Source organism: Tiliqua scincoides, chromosome 5 (genome assembly GCF_035046505.1).
Source record: "Tiliqua scincoides isolate rTilSci1 chromosome 5, rTilSci1.hap2, whole genome shotgun sequence".
NCBI classification, from domain to species: domain Eukaryota; kingdom Metazoa; phylum Chordata; class Lepidosauria; order Squamata; family Scincidae; genus Tiliqua; species Tiliqua scincoides.
In genome coordinates this window covers 71,098,735-71,114,379 of record NC_089825.1, presented here as the reverse complement: position 1 = coordinate 71,114,379, position 15,645 = coordinate 71,098,735, and the positions used below count along the sequence as shown (strand labels likewise).

At 43.2% G+C, this 15,645-nt stretch overlaps 1 protein-coding gene across 4 annotated transcripts in view; it reads left to right on the top strand.

Annotated features, from left to right (window-relative positions):
• The window catches only part of FHOD3 (formin homology 2 domain containing 3), a 309,925-nt gene that overhangs the window by 273,812 nt on the left and 20,468 nt on the right, over positions 1–15,645 (top strand). For all 4 annotated transcript variants that reach the window (XM_066626842.1, XM_066626844.1, XM_066626843.1 and 1 more), the window contains 3 exons: positions 3,070–3,262; positions 8,726–8,749; positions 10,483–10,654. In XM_066626842.1, the coding sequence (XP_066482939.1) occupies positions 3,070–3,262; positions 8,726–8,749; positions 10,483–10,654 (389 nt within the window). The remainder of the gene's footprint in view (positions 1–3,069; positions 3,263–8,725; positions 8,750–10,482; positions 10,655–15,645) is intronic.

The following is a 15,645-nucleotide window of genomic DNA, read 5'->3' as shown; positions in this document are numbered from 1 at the left end:
GGGCTACTCCCTTTACCTGGGGGAAGGGAACAAAAGTCCCCTTCTCCCGAGGTGCTGTCCGCCCGCCGCTGATCTTTGTTAATCTTCAGGGTCTAGAAAGGGTATTTGTACAACCATGCAACCATTTTCTTCAAGGTAGCCAGAACCTCTCCTTCTTGCCTTAATAACTTCCAAAATCTAAAAAGAGTATAGTTCCATATTACAACACATGCTTTATATGTAGAAGGATCCCTAGCAACATCTCCTGATATTGCTAGAGAAACTCCTGCATGAAACCCCAGAAAGCTACTGCCAATCAATATAGATCAGTGGTTCCCAAACTGTTCCCTGGGTAGCCACGGAAACCAGCCAAGGGAGCAGCAGAATCCTTGCCAAAAAGCCGCAGCCCCATACCGTGTATAGTATTGTATACTATACTACTGTATACCCCACACCTAATGGGGAGGTGTGGCCAATAGGTCAAGGGAGTTGAAAAGGTTTAGGAACCACTGGTTACAGACAATACTGACCTAGGTGGAAAATTCCAGTATAAGGCTGCTACATATGAAGGCTATATATGTTCTAATAGATCTTGAAAGGCAAGGGTGAAGCAAATAAGTGATAAGCCACACTGTTCTAAGTGCACAGCACAGAGGAGAGAGAGAGGTTGTGCGTGTCTCTTCGGTAAGTAGCTGGGTAGGCAGACACCCCCCATGGCTGGGGAGGAGGGGAAAGGAGGTGTCCTGACCCCCGTTCTCTTTACTTACCAGAGCTTCATGCACAGCCTCTCCTCTGCAGTTTCTGTTTGAAATGAACAGGAGCAGAGCATGCTGGGATGTGTTAGGAGGGAGGGATTCTACACACAAAGGTTCAGGAAAAGAAGGAGGTAGTCTCCAGATTTCTTTTCCCCTCATATGCACCAGTTGGGCAGGGAGAAGCAGTTTGGAGCTGCCACCACATTTTTTCATTACCCTCTAGCAGCATTGAAGATAGGAGCTGCCACCATTCACAAATGGCTTGCTCTCAGCAAGCTGGAAGATCATTGGAACCCCAGTGTAGCACCAGCCTGGAGGGAGCGGCAGGCAGATGGGCTGGGGACTCATCCATTCATTACCCCTCTAGGCGTGCTGTTCCATGCAAACATTTCAGGTTGTTTCATGGCAAGGCCTGCCCTGCTTGGCCCTGTCCTAAAGTTTCAGTCACAGAAACTTTCAAAATCCTCTTAAAATACTTAATATGGAAGTCCCTTTTTCAGTTGTTATAACAGTTCTTATTAATGCAAGTAATCTAGGTTCATCTAAATTTACATACAGTGTTCATGGTGAATTTATATCAGTATAGAAACATCAGAAAAGTAGGGAATAATAAGGCATTTCAAATAATACAGTGGCACCATTAAAAATGTGAACATCCCAAGCTGACAGAACTGGATTTTTCAACTTCCGCTGTGAACTAGAAATAGTTTTCTTTAATGTGGTTAGCATATGAATCTCTTTTGTCGAGACTTTTCCATACTTCCTAACAGCCTCTTTGAAGCTGGGCTAATGCAAACGGAATTTAAATATATTAAACATGTTGAACTTGACCTCTTCAGTTACATTTTTCATTCAATTGTAAATTAATGCAGGGATATGAACAGCATTCCATGAAAGATTTTATCCCTTATGCCCCACCATATGAAAGTAGTTTGGGAAGCCTTAGACCAGTATTTCTCAAACTGTGGGTACCCACCAGTGGATCACAACCTGATTGTTGGTGGGTCATGAAACTGACAAGGTGACAGCTGACAAGGAAAATGTATTGAGCTCTATGGAAAGTGAAACTTAGCTACACATGCACATTTACTCACAAGTAGGCAAGTGTGCCTGAGCTCATATCCAAGGCTAGACAAAGGGGAATGCAAGGCCACCAAATGGTTCTGATCCAATGAATGTGGAGCTCAAGAAACACCAACCCCCCCACCATAGTAGAAAGGTTAAAATTTGAGCAACTCTACTAGAGTTTTGAGCAACTGGTACAGTGAAACTTTTTTTTTGTTTTGTAAAGTTAATTGTGTCCTGATAGACTGTGATTTTAAAAAGTGGTTCCTAAAAAATGGGTGCTGATAAGTTTGGAACTACTGCCATCGACGATCATTTTATTATCATTATGTTTTTAATTATAAGATCTGGAAATTATGCCAAAGGAATCCATGAAAGAAAGACAGAAGAAGCAAATATTTTGAGTTCAGAAAGAGATTGTGCTGGGTATGCTTGTCTGACCAATGCTGCAAACCTATACACACTTACCTGAGAGTAAGCACCTTTGAACACAGAAGTGGGACTTACTTCTGAATACAGGTGCATAAGATTGTGCTGTGAGAGCCCAATTGAACTTGGTGCGCCAGCTTCCCACCAATGCGCACTGTTGCAAACATGCCAAAAGGCACGTCTGCAAAGCTTACTGCTGGGCCAGTGCACATGCTAGCCCAGTGCTGGCCGGTGCTGGGCTACCGCCGGGCAAGTGCCCATCCTCTGCTGCTTGTTGGTCTCACAGACCGCCAAGCCACGGAACAGTAAGCGGGGGCGGGGAGGAGTCGTTCCAGGGAGGGAGGAGGCAGGCGGAGGGCAGAGAGAGGGCAGGGAGGAGGAGTGACAGGGAGGCAGAGAAAGGACGGGCGGGAGGTGTGCCGGGGGAGGGGGCGGGGAGGCAGAGAGGTGGGTCCATTGGAGCTCTGCTCCACTGGATCCTGTCTGTTTGTGTAGGGCTCAGCGCCCTACATGAATGCTTTTACTTTACCGCTGACCGCTTGGGGACAAAAGTCCCCTTCTCCCGAGGTGCCACCCGCGGTAGCCAGGGGCATGCAGGATCTTCAGTGCTGCCTAAGCTGCACACCCCAGGCAGCTCAGGATTGGACTGTGAGTCTCTACTGCTGAAAAATTTTGTTAAGCTTGTTACTTGTGATCCAGGGCTGATCCAATAAGCAAAGACCCTTGCATACATTTTATCATATTCTCTAGAAGCACTAAAACTGCAAAGGTTTCAGAGGAGCTGGGGAGGAATTTCTGTTATTTATTGGGGGAAAACAGTTAATACCTTCTGTTATTCTAGGTTCCATTCCTTCTTGTTATTTATGGGCTATCCTCCTTATGCAATCCGTGAAGTGAACATCAATAAGTTCTGCAAAATTATTAGTGAATTTGCTCTGGAGTATCGTACCACCAGGGAACGGGTTTTACAACAAAAACAGAAACGAGCCAACCACAGAGAAAGAAACAAAACCAGAGGAAAAATGATCACAGATGTAAGTGACAAAGTGAATCTTATTTGATGAAAGCATGTTGTTTTGTGGCCAGCAAGTGACATATTCTAGATAATTTATTACAATTGCTAACGCTTCTTTGGGGTGGGTGGGTTAAAAAGGGATACCCCCTCTCTCTCTCACACACACACACACACACACACAAATTCAGATAACCAGTACCCATGAAACTGAGCTTTTCAAAAGAAGATAGAGTTTATTAAAGAATATAGGCAAACAAGAAAAAGGTAAATTTACTTTCAGTTACTTTGCCTAGGAGATCAGTCACAGAGATTTAAATGGTTGCAAGTGAAAGAAATACTTGTAAGGGGGGAGCAAGAGAAGGAACTGGCATGAGGATCAAAGAAGGGGAGAGATATTGCCAATCTTGTTCTGCTGGGCAGGTTTTGAGTGCAGTCTGTCTAAGCAGCAAGGGCAGGACTGAACAATTATATGTTCCAGGGGAGAAAAATGCAGCAAAAAGGTGCTGCTTTGAGCTAAAGCAGTATTTCTCAACCAGTTGTACAGGTACCACCCAGGTACTTGAGGTGGTGTCTGGTGGTACTTGCAGAAGCCCTGGACACCTGCCACCCAGCAGTGAGACCAAGAATGCGTCACAACAAACAACATAAGAGATTCCAAAGCATGTTTTTCCACACTCGAAAAAGCCCTCCCGTCCACCATTAGCTTCGTACTTGTGTTAGTCACTTCACATCTAGTCTCCCAACCCAGAAGTAACTGGCAATGACATCATTACCAGTTACTTCCGGTGGTACTGCCAATAGGTGGACCATGCAGAGTGGTATAGCAGAGGACAAATGTTGAGAAACCCTGAGCTAAAGGCTTCCTGTCTGCAGGAGAGTACTGCCAAGAAAAGTGACCTAAAATTTCTTTCTACTGGGAAAGAAACCTCCAAACATGTAGTGTGTAGTTTTGAGAGACCTCCAAACATGTAGTCTAAGGAATGGAAAATGACCTAAAATGGAGGAGGTTTCTACTGGGTTCGAAACCTTAAAGCACAACATGGATATCTCTGTTGGGGAAAGAGAGGACAAAGTTCTGCTTCCAGAGAAGGAATAGTTATAGGACTTTGCACAAACAAAAGAAAAACATTTCTGGGTGGACAAAGGAGATGTGGTGCTTCTGTTTGGGTATGTATCATAGGTTTACTGTCCTTCCAGGAGCATACAAATTGCTCCCCAATTGGAGATGTTCTTGAGGGGCCAAAGGCATGGTAGGGTATGTGAGGACCCACTGTATTTTTATTTAGTCCAAATACTGTACAATTTACATCAATTTATATAATGAAAATTTAATGAAATTTATTTTATTTTTCTCTATTTTATCTTTTTAAAATTTAGATTAGTTTATAAATTAGTTTAATAAAATTAATTTAAAAAAGAAAAATTTCCATTTTTCTTAAAAATCTAACTCTGGCATCTCGATTAGATGTGAATGCCTCATTGGAATGAAGCTCAACTTTCTGCGCTCTATCACATGGATCGTTCTGCACTGATTTTGGCATGGCCAATGGTGCGAGGAAGCTGAATCAGAACAACATATCCCATACCTATATAAATGGACCCAAATAAACATGAATTTAAATCACTGTCTCACCATTATTTGTAGATCTTTCCTGGCAATGGTCTCTTTGGCTTATGTTGGAAGAGATTTCAAGTTTTATTGTTATTGTGCAAGATTTTTTTTTTCTTCCCTTAAATCAAGGAGAAAAATTTAAATCCTACATTCTGTACTTTTTCAAAATTATATATGTCACATTCTAAAGTGTGTGTGCACATACTAGTGTGTGTGTCTTTGACACATGTGTCAATGTGTCAATACACAGGGTGGCCCTCAGTATCCATGGTGTCTCTCAGTATCCAGGGTGGCCCTCAATATGTTCAAATCCACAGATTTAGGGGGTCCAAGCCTCTGGATCCAACCGGAAGGTTCAGAGGGCTACAGGTGGCTCGCTAAATACTAACAGTTTTATCTTAAATGTTTGCCCCAGATCCAGACTTGCAGCTGCCAGAGCAGATAAGGTCTGCATCAAGAGACGCAGGGGTGGGGCAGGGTGGAACAGAGGTGGAAAGGGGTGTTTTGAGTGGGGAGAGGGTAGATCAGGCCCAGGAGGGGAGCAGGATCAGCAAAGCAGGCTTATGTCATATCCTATGTCCCATACCTGAGCATTTTCACCCCACCATGGACTTGTAGACCTTGTGCCAGCTATTTAGCCATTGCAGACCCGAGAAGCCCCATTTGGCAGGCTGTGGCTTAAAATGGAGTAAGGGGACAAACTCCAAGTAGACCTCCAGCCTGCTCCTAACCAACACAGGATATGGCGGGGCTTCGCTGTGCCAGCGCAGGTTAGGTTTAGGCTGTCCATCTACTGACAGTAATGAGACTTGAAATGACTCAGAACCCAATCCTGTGCTCAGCGGCACAGGATTGTATGTATTCAAATACATAGACATTTTTATTCAACTACACCAGTAGTTCCCAAAGTCCTATCTGAGAGGAGGAACCCACTTAAGTCTTTGCGATGATTGGGCTGCAGCAGTGATGCAATCCCCAGGAAGGGGGAGTTTTACTTGCCAGCAGATAGCACAGGCCTTTGGGGGGGAGCCCTGTAGAGCCCTTTACAGGGCTCCCCAGGCCTCCAATTCACTAAAGTGGTTTCTGATCACTTAATTTAGTGAATTGGAGGTTTGGGGAGTGCTACAGAGGGCTCCCCACACCCCCTAGAGGCCAGGGCTACCCGCTGGTACATAAAACCCCCTCTTCTGTCCTGGCAGCCATGTGGTCCTGGTGATCACGTTGCTGCCTTCCCCCCTTCCCTGCCCCTTAAAGGGGCATAGGCCACTGCTTCCCAGGCTGGAGGTTCACAGCCCACCAGTTTGGGAACTGCTGGTCTACACTATTTATAGATTATTAGAAACAAAAATATTTTATCTGTCTGATTGAGCTTTTTGTTTTCTGACTATCAATAATGCTAGGGATTGAATAGATAATGCTGTTCTGCAAAACTTTTCTTTCTTCCTTTCATCCTTCCTGTCAATGAAAAGACATCATAATGTGAATAAGTAAATGGAGCAAACCTATGAGAATTCCACTGCAGAAGGCTGTCTTTTCCACTGGCTGTCTTTCAGTGTTGCTAAGTTCAAAGCAAAATAAACAGCTCCCTCATAGCACAAAACATACCCTTAAAAAGCAATGTTAGCATGCTGTAGTTCATCTCTCTCACAGCTCGTCTTTTTTTATGTTGAGTGTATGGGAAATGCCATGATACAAATGAGGTCTTCATTGTTCATGTGAATACTTCTGGAACAAAAATGATTTAATTTCAGAAAAAACTGAACTGTTTGTTAGAATAGTTGGGCTCAGTTCCACACAACCTAGGCACATGTAATGGCCAATAGACACATGCAGTGTCTCCTGCCTTTGCACTTTTTACTTTACTGAAGCCTTGAGGCATTTGGAGCTTTCTTGTAGCAATAGTATGGGGCTGTTTTCGCCTGATCCAGCAAGCTTCCTCCTCCTTTGCCACCTCCACTTTCTTCAAAGAACCAATATCCCAAGTTGAAACAAATGTCTACTGGAGAGGGCTCTTCAATTTTACAGAATAGGAACATTTCTTGTGATGATAAATTAACAAAATATATTCCTGGATGTTGCAAATCTAATTTTAATTTTTTAAAGAAAGCAGCTAAAATTTCCATAAGGATAACAACTATTTAAGTAATGCAAACAATGCAATTAGGTAACAGGCACTTTTTCAAGTGGGTGCTCCTCTTTTATTTAGCAGGGGGAGAGTAACTGGCCCTCCTCACCCCAGCAGTGTCTTTTCTAGTGGCTGTCTGCTGGTGTTCTTTTCCATCTTTTTAGATTGTGAACCCTTTTGGGACATTAGCTATTTGATTTTTCTCTGCAAACCACTTTGAACTTTTCATTGAAAAGTGGTATATAAACATTGTTTATAACAACAACTGTTAATAGTTAAGAAAGTACCAAAATAATTGTAATGTTGAACATGTTGGAGAGTAGATACAATGCCACTTGCAAGACACTAGGAGGCAGTGAGGAGGCAGAGGCTACCTGTCTTACAACCCAATCCTAAAGCTGGTGGCTCTGCTGGGTGCAGCAGCGCCAAAATGGCTACAGCTGCATCCAGCGGCACAGCTGAGGTTGTTGGAGATCTCCTCAGGGGGCAGAGGACTTTTGTATCCTTCCCCCAAGGAAAGCCCCAAGCCCTGCAATGGGACTTCCGAAATCTGCACCAGCTATTTTGAAGGCGCAGACTTGAGAGACTACGTGTCAGGCCTTCTGACCTGACATGGAGTTCAGGATCCAGTGGAGCCAAGCTATGGTCTTTTCAAAGGAAAGAGAGAGAGAGACCCCACTCCTAGAGACTGAATAGTCTATTGCAGGGGTGGGCAAATTGAACAATGTAAAAAAAAAATTGCAAGCTAATTCTAAAGTGTCTGCTTTCACTTGAAAAATGGAACTTTATGGATGCATTCAAATCAGATAAATCATTGTGGTATCAATAGTAGTGATTGGTGCATGATATTATAGGAAAATTAAGATGGAGAGCCATAGCAGTGCAGCTGCCCTGCTACAGCACCAGGGAGCCCATAATGGTACTTGGTCAAGGGTCCTCTCAGATTTGACACTGGCCCTGGTTCTGTCCCTGGAGAAACCCCCATGCTCTTTTTAGCCTCAGATAATTAAGCGTCAGATTTTTGTTTTGTTACATAACAGCAATAGAAAAAAGACCACTAATTTTCCTGGCTTTTTAAACTTTGTTCAAAATATATGGTAATTGTATGCATGTTTTAAGAATAGGAAACAATTCCTTCTGTCCAATTCAGTGGGGTAAGGCCCTTTATGGCTGTTACAAAACATGAAACGCCATTCAGCACAGCCTAGCTACCACCATAAGAAGCGAGTGGCTGACTCAAGGGTGCCTGCCAAAACCAATGTCAGTGCAGGGCATGCAAGGGAGGTGGGGAAGAACGGGGCAGGGAGGGGGAGAAATGAGACTGAAATGGGGGATGGGAGGAGGCCAGGAAGGGGGCAGTATCAGTGGCAGTGGAACTGCCATCCTCCTCTTGGCTTTGATCCCTTGACATTGGTCCATGCACATTTGTGCCAATGAAATCGCCAGTGCAGGTCCACACAGACCCAGCAGACTGGTGTGGGCCTACCCTGGGAGCAAAGGCTCCCTTACCTGAGGAGGCCTCCATGGCCCAAAACTCCCCTGCAGGATACAGTGTACACCATGTTGTTGCAGCTGCATTGCCACATAGGGAGTTGCGTAGGATTGACCTTCATACTGCATGTTCACCTTTGCATTACTTTAGAACAGGTACTCTTGCTGGTACATGTTTTGACAATACAGTATTGTATTTCCTAAGTGCTGTGTATTCTGTCCTTTTCTGCCCTGTCCTATGTCCCTTCTGGTAGACTGATGAAGAAGATGACATTGAGGTATAGTTCTGTGAAACAGCATGCTCTGTTCAGTTTTTCTGTGTGTTGTGAAACTTACTTATAACAGGGACTGCTCAATAGAGACAGTACAAAAGAGCTTTTACAATCTAAAACAGCTACATATTAACTATTTCTCTCTATAACATAATGGTTTTTAATCAAAAGGTTCAAAGAGACAGAATCTATTAGAATTGCTGTCTAACAGAATTAATTAAGCAAAGAAGCAAAGCAATTAAGCTACGCATTTCCCCAAACAGAGCCAGACCAAGGGCTCTGCAGTCTTTTAGGGAAAGTTGAGCTTTGATTCCTGAAATGTCCATTGGCAGCTTTATCTCCATGGAATGCATCCAAACACTTACATGGTTTATATGGTCATTGTATGCATGTTTTAAGAATTAGCTTTGCATTAACATGCGTTTTCTAACTAATGATTGTGTCATGCTTTGTTAGTTACATAATAAATTACTAATTTTGAATCAGCAATGTATATAATCTTAATTTAAAATATATGTCATTGTTGGTGTTTATCACAAAGATTGTTCAAGTTCCTTTATAAACAATTGAACAAATTTAAATTTTGTTTCTGAAGATGTTCATGTCACACTAGCAAGAATGGCTCACTAGTAAGCTTACACTTCTTGTAAGACTTACAAGATTTTCTTCTACTAAATATTTACACTAATCTATTTTCATTCTGAAGATACCTCAGGTGCCTGAATTTTCTCTGCATGCAGCCTGACAATTTTTCTCTTAAAATAATTTAGAACCAATCCTAGGCTCAGTGCCATGGCTCAGTGCCACTGCGCACTGTTGCAAACATGCCATAAGGCACGTTTGCGAGCCTCACTGCCAGGCTACCACTTGTGCTAGCCCAACACAAGCTGGTGCTGGGCTAGCACAGGGCGGGTCCCCAGCCTCCGCAGTTTGGTGGTTTCATGGACCGCTGAACCGCTGCATGGTAAGTGGGGTGGGGAGGGGAGCAGGGAGGAGGCGTTCCGGGGAGGGGGAAGTCTGGTAGGGGCAGAGAGAGGGCAAGGGGGAGGCGAGACAGGGAGGCAGGGAGCAGGGACAGGGGCTAGCAGGAGGCATGCCAGGGGGAGGGAGGGAGACGGGTCCATGTAGCTTTGCTCCACTGGATCCAAGGCGTTCGTGGAGGGCTCGGCACCCTACACAAGCGCCTTTACTTTACTGCCAACCTTTTAGTTGGCAGTAAAGTGAGTAGCCCCATTGCAGGGCTACTTACCTTACCTGGGAGAAGGGGACGAAAGTCCCCTTCTCCTGAGGTGCCGCCCACGGTAGCCCGGGGTGCGCAGGATGTGGCAGCAGCCGTTCTCAGTGCCGCCGATGCTGGGCGCCCTGGGCAGATCAGGATTGGGCTGTTAGTAGCTATTATTTTTCACTGTTTGTAAATGAATGTCTACTATATTTACAGTGCAATCTTATATATGTTTTCTCAGAAGTGAGTCCTGTTGTGTTCATTGAACCCTGTTCTCAGGTAATTGTGCATAGGATTATAGCACCAGAGTCAGTCCTATCCTGAAAGATATAATCAATTTATCAAACATTATAGATGTGTGCACACTGGTACTATACAAATGAATGCATACTTATGCCGTGAACTCACCTCTGAACTCACCTCTAGTACAAAGACTAGACTTCTATACTATTGTCATGTTCTAGAACTCACCTAAATTTGCCAATTAAAACTGAAAACATAATCTGTCCTCTTATAGTCTGGGAAATTCTCCAGCAGCTCACCTACAACTCAGAGCCAGCCACAAGGATTGCAGTATGCTGAAGATGTGGTAGAACATGAAAACATGAAGGCTGTCCTAAAGACATCCTCTTCAGGAGGGGAGAACACCACTGTGCTCGGAGTGCGCACTCGAAGTAGAAGTAGTCGAGGTGAGTGCTCTGATTTTACTTGGAGTGATGATGGTGCAGGCTTTTCTTCATTGTTTAATTGTTGTTTGCATATATCTATTGATATGAGCTATCTGTCCTGTCCTTCAAACAGAAACAACTGACTTTCAGTGAAACAGTTTTTGTCATTCAAAATAGTGTTGTTGTGTGTGTTACAATTATGATCTAAACCAGGGGTGCTCAAACTTTTTTGGCTGGAGAGCTACTTTGAAACCCAGCAAAGCCTGGAGATCTACCAGAGTTTTTTTACAATGTTTGCGCCATCATAACATATAACATTTATGTGTACAATGTATGTTGGTGTACCTTGCATAACTGCATGAGCCAATATTGCACAACACAATTAACTATAAACATTTTTTGTAATTACTTGAGTTTACTTTGATGACTTGCACTGAAGTGAATCAGCCAAGGATGCATAGTCCGGACAGTAGCGGCTGACAGCCAGCCTCAAGCACACTTCCAAATGTTCATCAGTCATGGTGGAACTTAATGATCTTCATGTAGGAAAAGGCTGACTCACATAAATAAGTAGAGCCCTTCCTGCCTCAGGTGTTCTTATATCCCTGAGGGCCCTACTGCCTTCAAGTTGCTGCAGCTGTGCAGCACAGTCTGCTGGATGCCCAGGCCTTACCCTTAAAGGAGCCACTGCTGACACCACAACTACCTCCTCACCAGATCTTCCTCGATTCCAATACAAGTTGGGGGGGGGAGCAGATCTCTATACAGACCAGTACAAAAACAGGGGAAAGGTGTGAGGGAGGGAAGATCTCTGTATAGACATCACAGCAAGACCAGTGCAAAACCCCTTGCACACAGAACCAACAGATGGAAGTGGGGGGGGGGACAGATCTCCATACATACCAGTGCAAAAGCAGGGGAAAGGTGTGGGGGAGGGAAGATCTATGTATAGGCATCACAGCAAGACCAGTGCAAAACCCCTTGCACACAGAACCAACAGATGGAAGTTGGGGGGGGGCAGATCTCCATACATACCAGTGCAAAAACAGGGGAAAGGTAAGTCAGCCCCAGTAGAGTCAATGGGGCTCACTCCCAGGGATGCGTGGACAGGAGAAAAGCCTGCCAGCGGCTCCTCTCCCAGGGAGGAGCCTGCCAGGTGCTTACTCCCTGGACTCCCTGGGCTCCTTCCCAAGGCTCACTCCCTAGGCTCCCTGGGCTCGCTCCCTGGGCTCACAAGCCTGCCAGGGGCTCACTCCTAGGGATGCGTGGACGGGAGAGAAGCCTGCGATCGACTCATTTCGCCTGGAGATCGACTGGTAGCTCGCGATTGACATAATGAGCACCCCTGATCTAAACCATTGTAGGGGTGGAGTACTAAAGTCCCCTATCCCTCACTGTGGCTTTGGTCTCCTGTCACTGCAAGCTGTTTGATCAAAAACAAAAACAAAGAAAAGGAAGGTTTACTTACACATTTAAGGTGAACATTTGTTTGACCCTAAGCATTTCATTGCAAACTGTAGCTTTTGGTAATAAATATTCTGATTATCAGTTCTTGTTTGCTTGAGACATGGCAGAGAAGTCAGACAGAAGGCTATTAGGAGCAGAGTCACAACTGAGAAGTTGCTGGCAGGAGTCACTGAGAGGGAATAAAATCACAGCAGGGCATCAGCTGCTTACAGGAACATGGGTTCATGATAAACACAGGGAAGAGCTGCCCCTCCCTGACACAGGAACCCGAACATCTAGGCTTCCTCCTGAACACTGCAACACAAACAGTCTTGTCCCAGGAGAGGCAGGACAAATTGCTGGAAATTCTGCAGGACCTACTAGAGAGGGACAGAGTGGAGTTAATTGATTTAGCTTCTTGGCATGATGATATAATGCCAGGACATTATGCATTGGTACCGTTTTTATTCCTGGCACCTCCTGGTTTTCGTTCTTCCCTGGCTGACAGTGATAGTCATGCCTGCCTGCATGACTTTATGAGTCCCAGCCAACCTGCACCAAGAGCTGAAATGGTGGTGCACCATGCAGCGCCTGACTGAGATGGTCCATCTCATCTAATAATAATAATTTTTATATTATTATATTATAAAATTATTATATTATAAATATATTATTATTATTATTATTACATCAAAATGGCAACACAACTGATAACGATCATATACGCACACATAAAAACCACAACATTTATTAGCTGGTAAATCTCATCCACACGGACATCTGCTTGGTGTAGATGAAGTACCGATGAAGGATAGACGCTGGCCAATTATGGCCATCTTTTACAAGATGGCAGGTTTTATTGCTGGGACATCCAGTTGTGCAAAGTACTTGTTAAATTGCGTTGATATTGTTCCTAGCGCGCTGATTACTATCAGCAGCACTTTTACATTCTTCATCCAAATTCGTGTCAATTCTATGCACAGGTCGCAGTATTTGAATATTATCTCCTGTTCTTTCTCCAAAATTTGCGAGTCGCCGGGAATGGCAACATCTACAATTAACATGTGCCTGGCTTCTATGATGGTAATATTCAGAGTATTGGCCTCCACACATCTATCAGTCTGTATCCGAAAGTCCGACATAATTTTGACTTTTTCATTTTCTACTACTCTTTCCACCTAGTGTTGCCATAGCTTCTCTGCCGCGGGTATGTTGTACTTTTTACATACGACCCAGTGGAGTAATTTGGCCCCATTATTGTGCTGTTCTTTGTAGTCTGTGTGGCTATTTTGGGACATACACAAATGAGATGATTGATTGTTTCATCCCATTTTTTGCATAAACGATATTTACTATCATTGCTGGTGCCTTGTACTTTTGTCTTCATTACATTCATTTGCAGAGCCTGATCTAGTGCGGCTAGAATCAATCCTTCAGTCTCCTTCTGGATGGTACCTGTTCTTAACCATGCCTAACTCAAGTTGTTATTGTTCTTGCCTTCGATACCTTTAACAAATCGTCCATTTAATGACTTTTCTCTTCAGCTATTGACCTGTCTTTCATATTCTTGCTTTTTGTACTCCTTTTTGCTTTCTGTAACTTTCATCAAGTTTTCTGACTTAACTGCTTTTCTGAGCTTTTCATTATATAGTAATTCAGTCGTCACTTTTGTACTGTTTGTTGTACTTGCAAAAGCCCCTGGCCTCCAATCTTCCTTGGTAAGTACAGTTGGTCAACATCACTTCTAGGATGCAGCAAGTGGTGAATGTTCATCAGTTTACGAGTTTTTCGATCAAGAGTCTCAAGTTCATTTTGGGTCCATTCAACAATGCCAGTTGGATACCTAAGTTGGAATGGCCCACATATTTATCACCTTTATGATGTTCCCAGTGTTCAATTTTGATTTAAGCACTTTTTGTACTCTTCTTAAGTATTCTCTCTGGGTCACATTTTTTACTCTTGAGTGCAGTATATTGTCACATTCAAGTATGCCAAGATATTTGTACTGGCTATCACATACAAGCACTTATATTATGTCACCATTAGCAAGTTCAATACCTTCTAATTGTTGTACTTTCCCATGCTGCAATGGCATTATTGCACATTTATCAAGTCCAAAATTCATCTGTATGTCCGTACTGAAGATTCACACCGTATTCAACAAGGAGTTCAAGAAGGCTTTTGGTGTACAATTTCAAGTCATCCATGTCCAGAAGGTGACTTATTTTACCTACCTGCACTGATATGTTATGGCCCATTCCATTTTTATTCAAAATATCTGTCAGAGGAATACGAGCAATGTTAAACCAGAAGGGTAACAGTGAATTGCCCTGAAAATTTCCCCTCTTAATGTTGACTTGGCCTATTTCTTCTCCATTAGCCAATAACACAGAGGTTCACTTTTTCATACTTTGTTTTATGAACTTTTAGATGTTTTCACAGATTCCATATTTTTCCAGGCAGGTGTGGATCCATCTGTGAGGCAAGGTGTCAAAGGCCTTCTTATAATCAATGCAGGCCATATTGTGGTTCTTTGTCATTGTTTAGTTTTGTAGGATCATTTTATCAATTGACAATTGTTCTTTTGTGCCTCTGGATTTCTTAAAGTTGCCTTTTTGTTTGGTTAACTAGAGAGAATGTAGCATCAAGTAGTTGTATACCGAAGTTGCAGTGATTTTTGTGAGAAGCTTGAAGGTAGTTGGAAGGCACATAACGGAACAATAGTTGCTAAGCACACTGCTTTTTTCCACATCTTTCATGGTCAAAAACATTTGCCCTTTTGTCATCCAGTGTTTGGTGGTTGCATTTTGGAGCATGTGACTGAATTGCACTGTGATTTGGTGATGGAGACTACTCAAAAATTTCAGCCAGAACCCATGTACTTCATCTGGCCCAGGCGCGCTCCAGCTTTTCAGTCTTTGCATATTGTTTTACCATTTGCTCTATCATTATAATGTTTACCATTTGTTTCTCACTGTTCTTCTCGTTAACATCCTTAATCCAGGAAGCATCTTTATTATGTTCAACTGGGTTCTCCCAGATGTCTTTCCAGAATTTTAAAGTATCCTCATTATTTGGGCCCTCATTATTCTGCACTACACTTCCTTTTTGAGCAATTTGTAGAACAATTGCTGATTCTTCTGGAACTGGGTATTTTGTTGGAACTGTTGTATCAATGCATCATATCTTTCAATCTTTTTGGCAGTCACTATACCTCACTGTTTGAGCTCTTGGATGACTACATTAATTATTTATCATTCAAGGTCATGCCTTTTGTAGAGGCTATTTTGGACTTTCTCATTCTTTAATTTTCCTTCTTTCAGAAATTTCAAGTTACTGAGATCTGCTCTCAGTTTCTTTATTTTATTTTCAAGCTGAGTTTTCCACCTTAGAGAATTGGATGGTTTAGGTCTCTTGGGCAGTTTGTACCCAAGTTCAGTGATCACAATGAAGGCTGTGCTCTATATTAGCCTAGTTTTTTCCCAGTGTAGTGATTGGAATCATCGAAATGGCAGCATTTACATCACGTTGCAGACTAATTACATCTCTATTACAAATTTAGCATA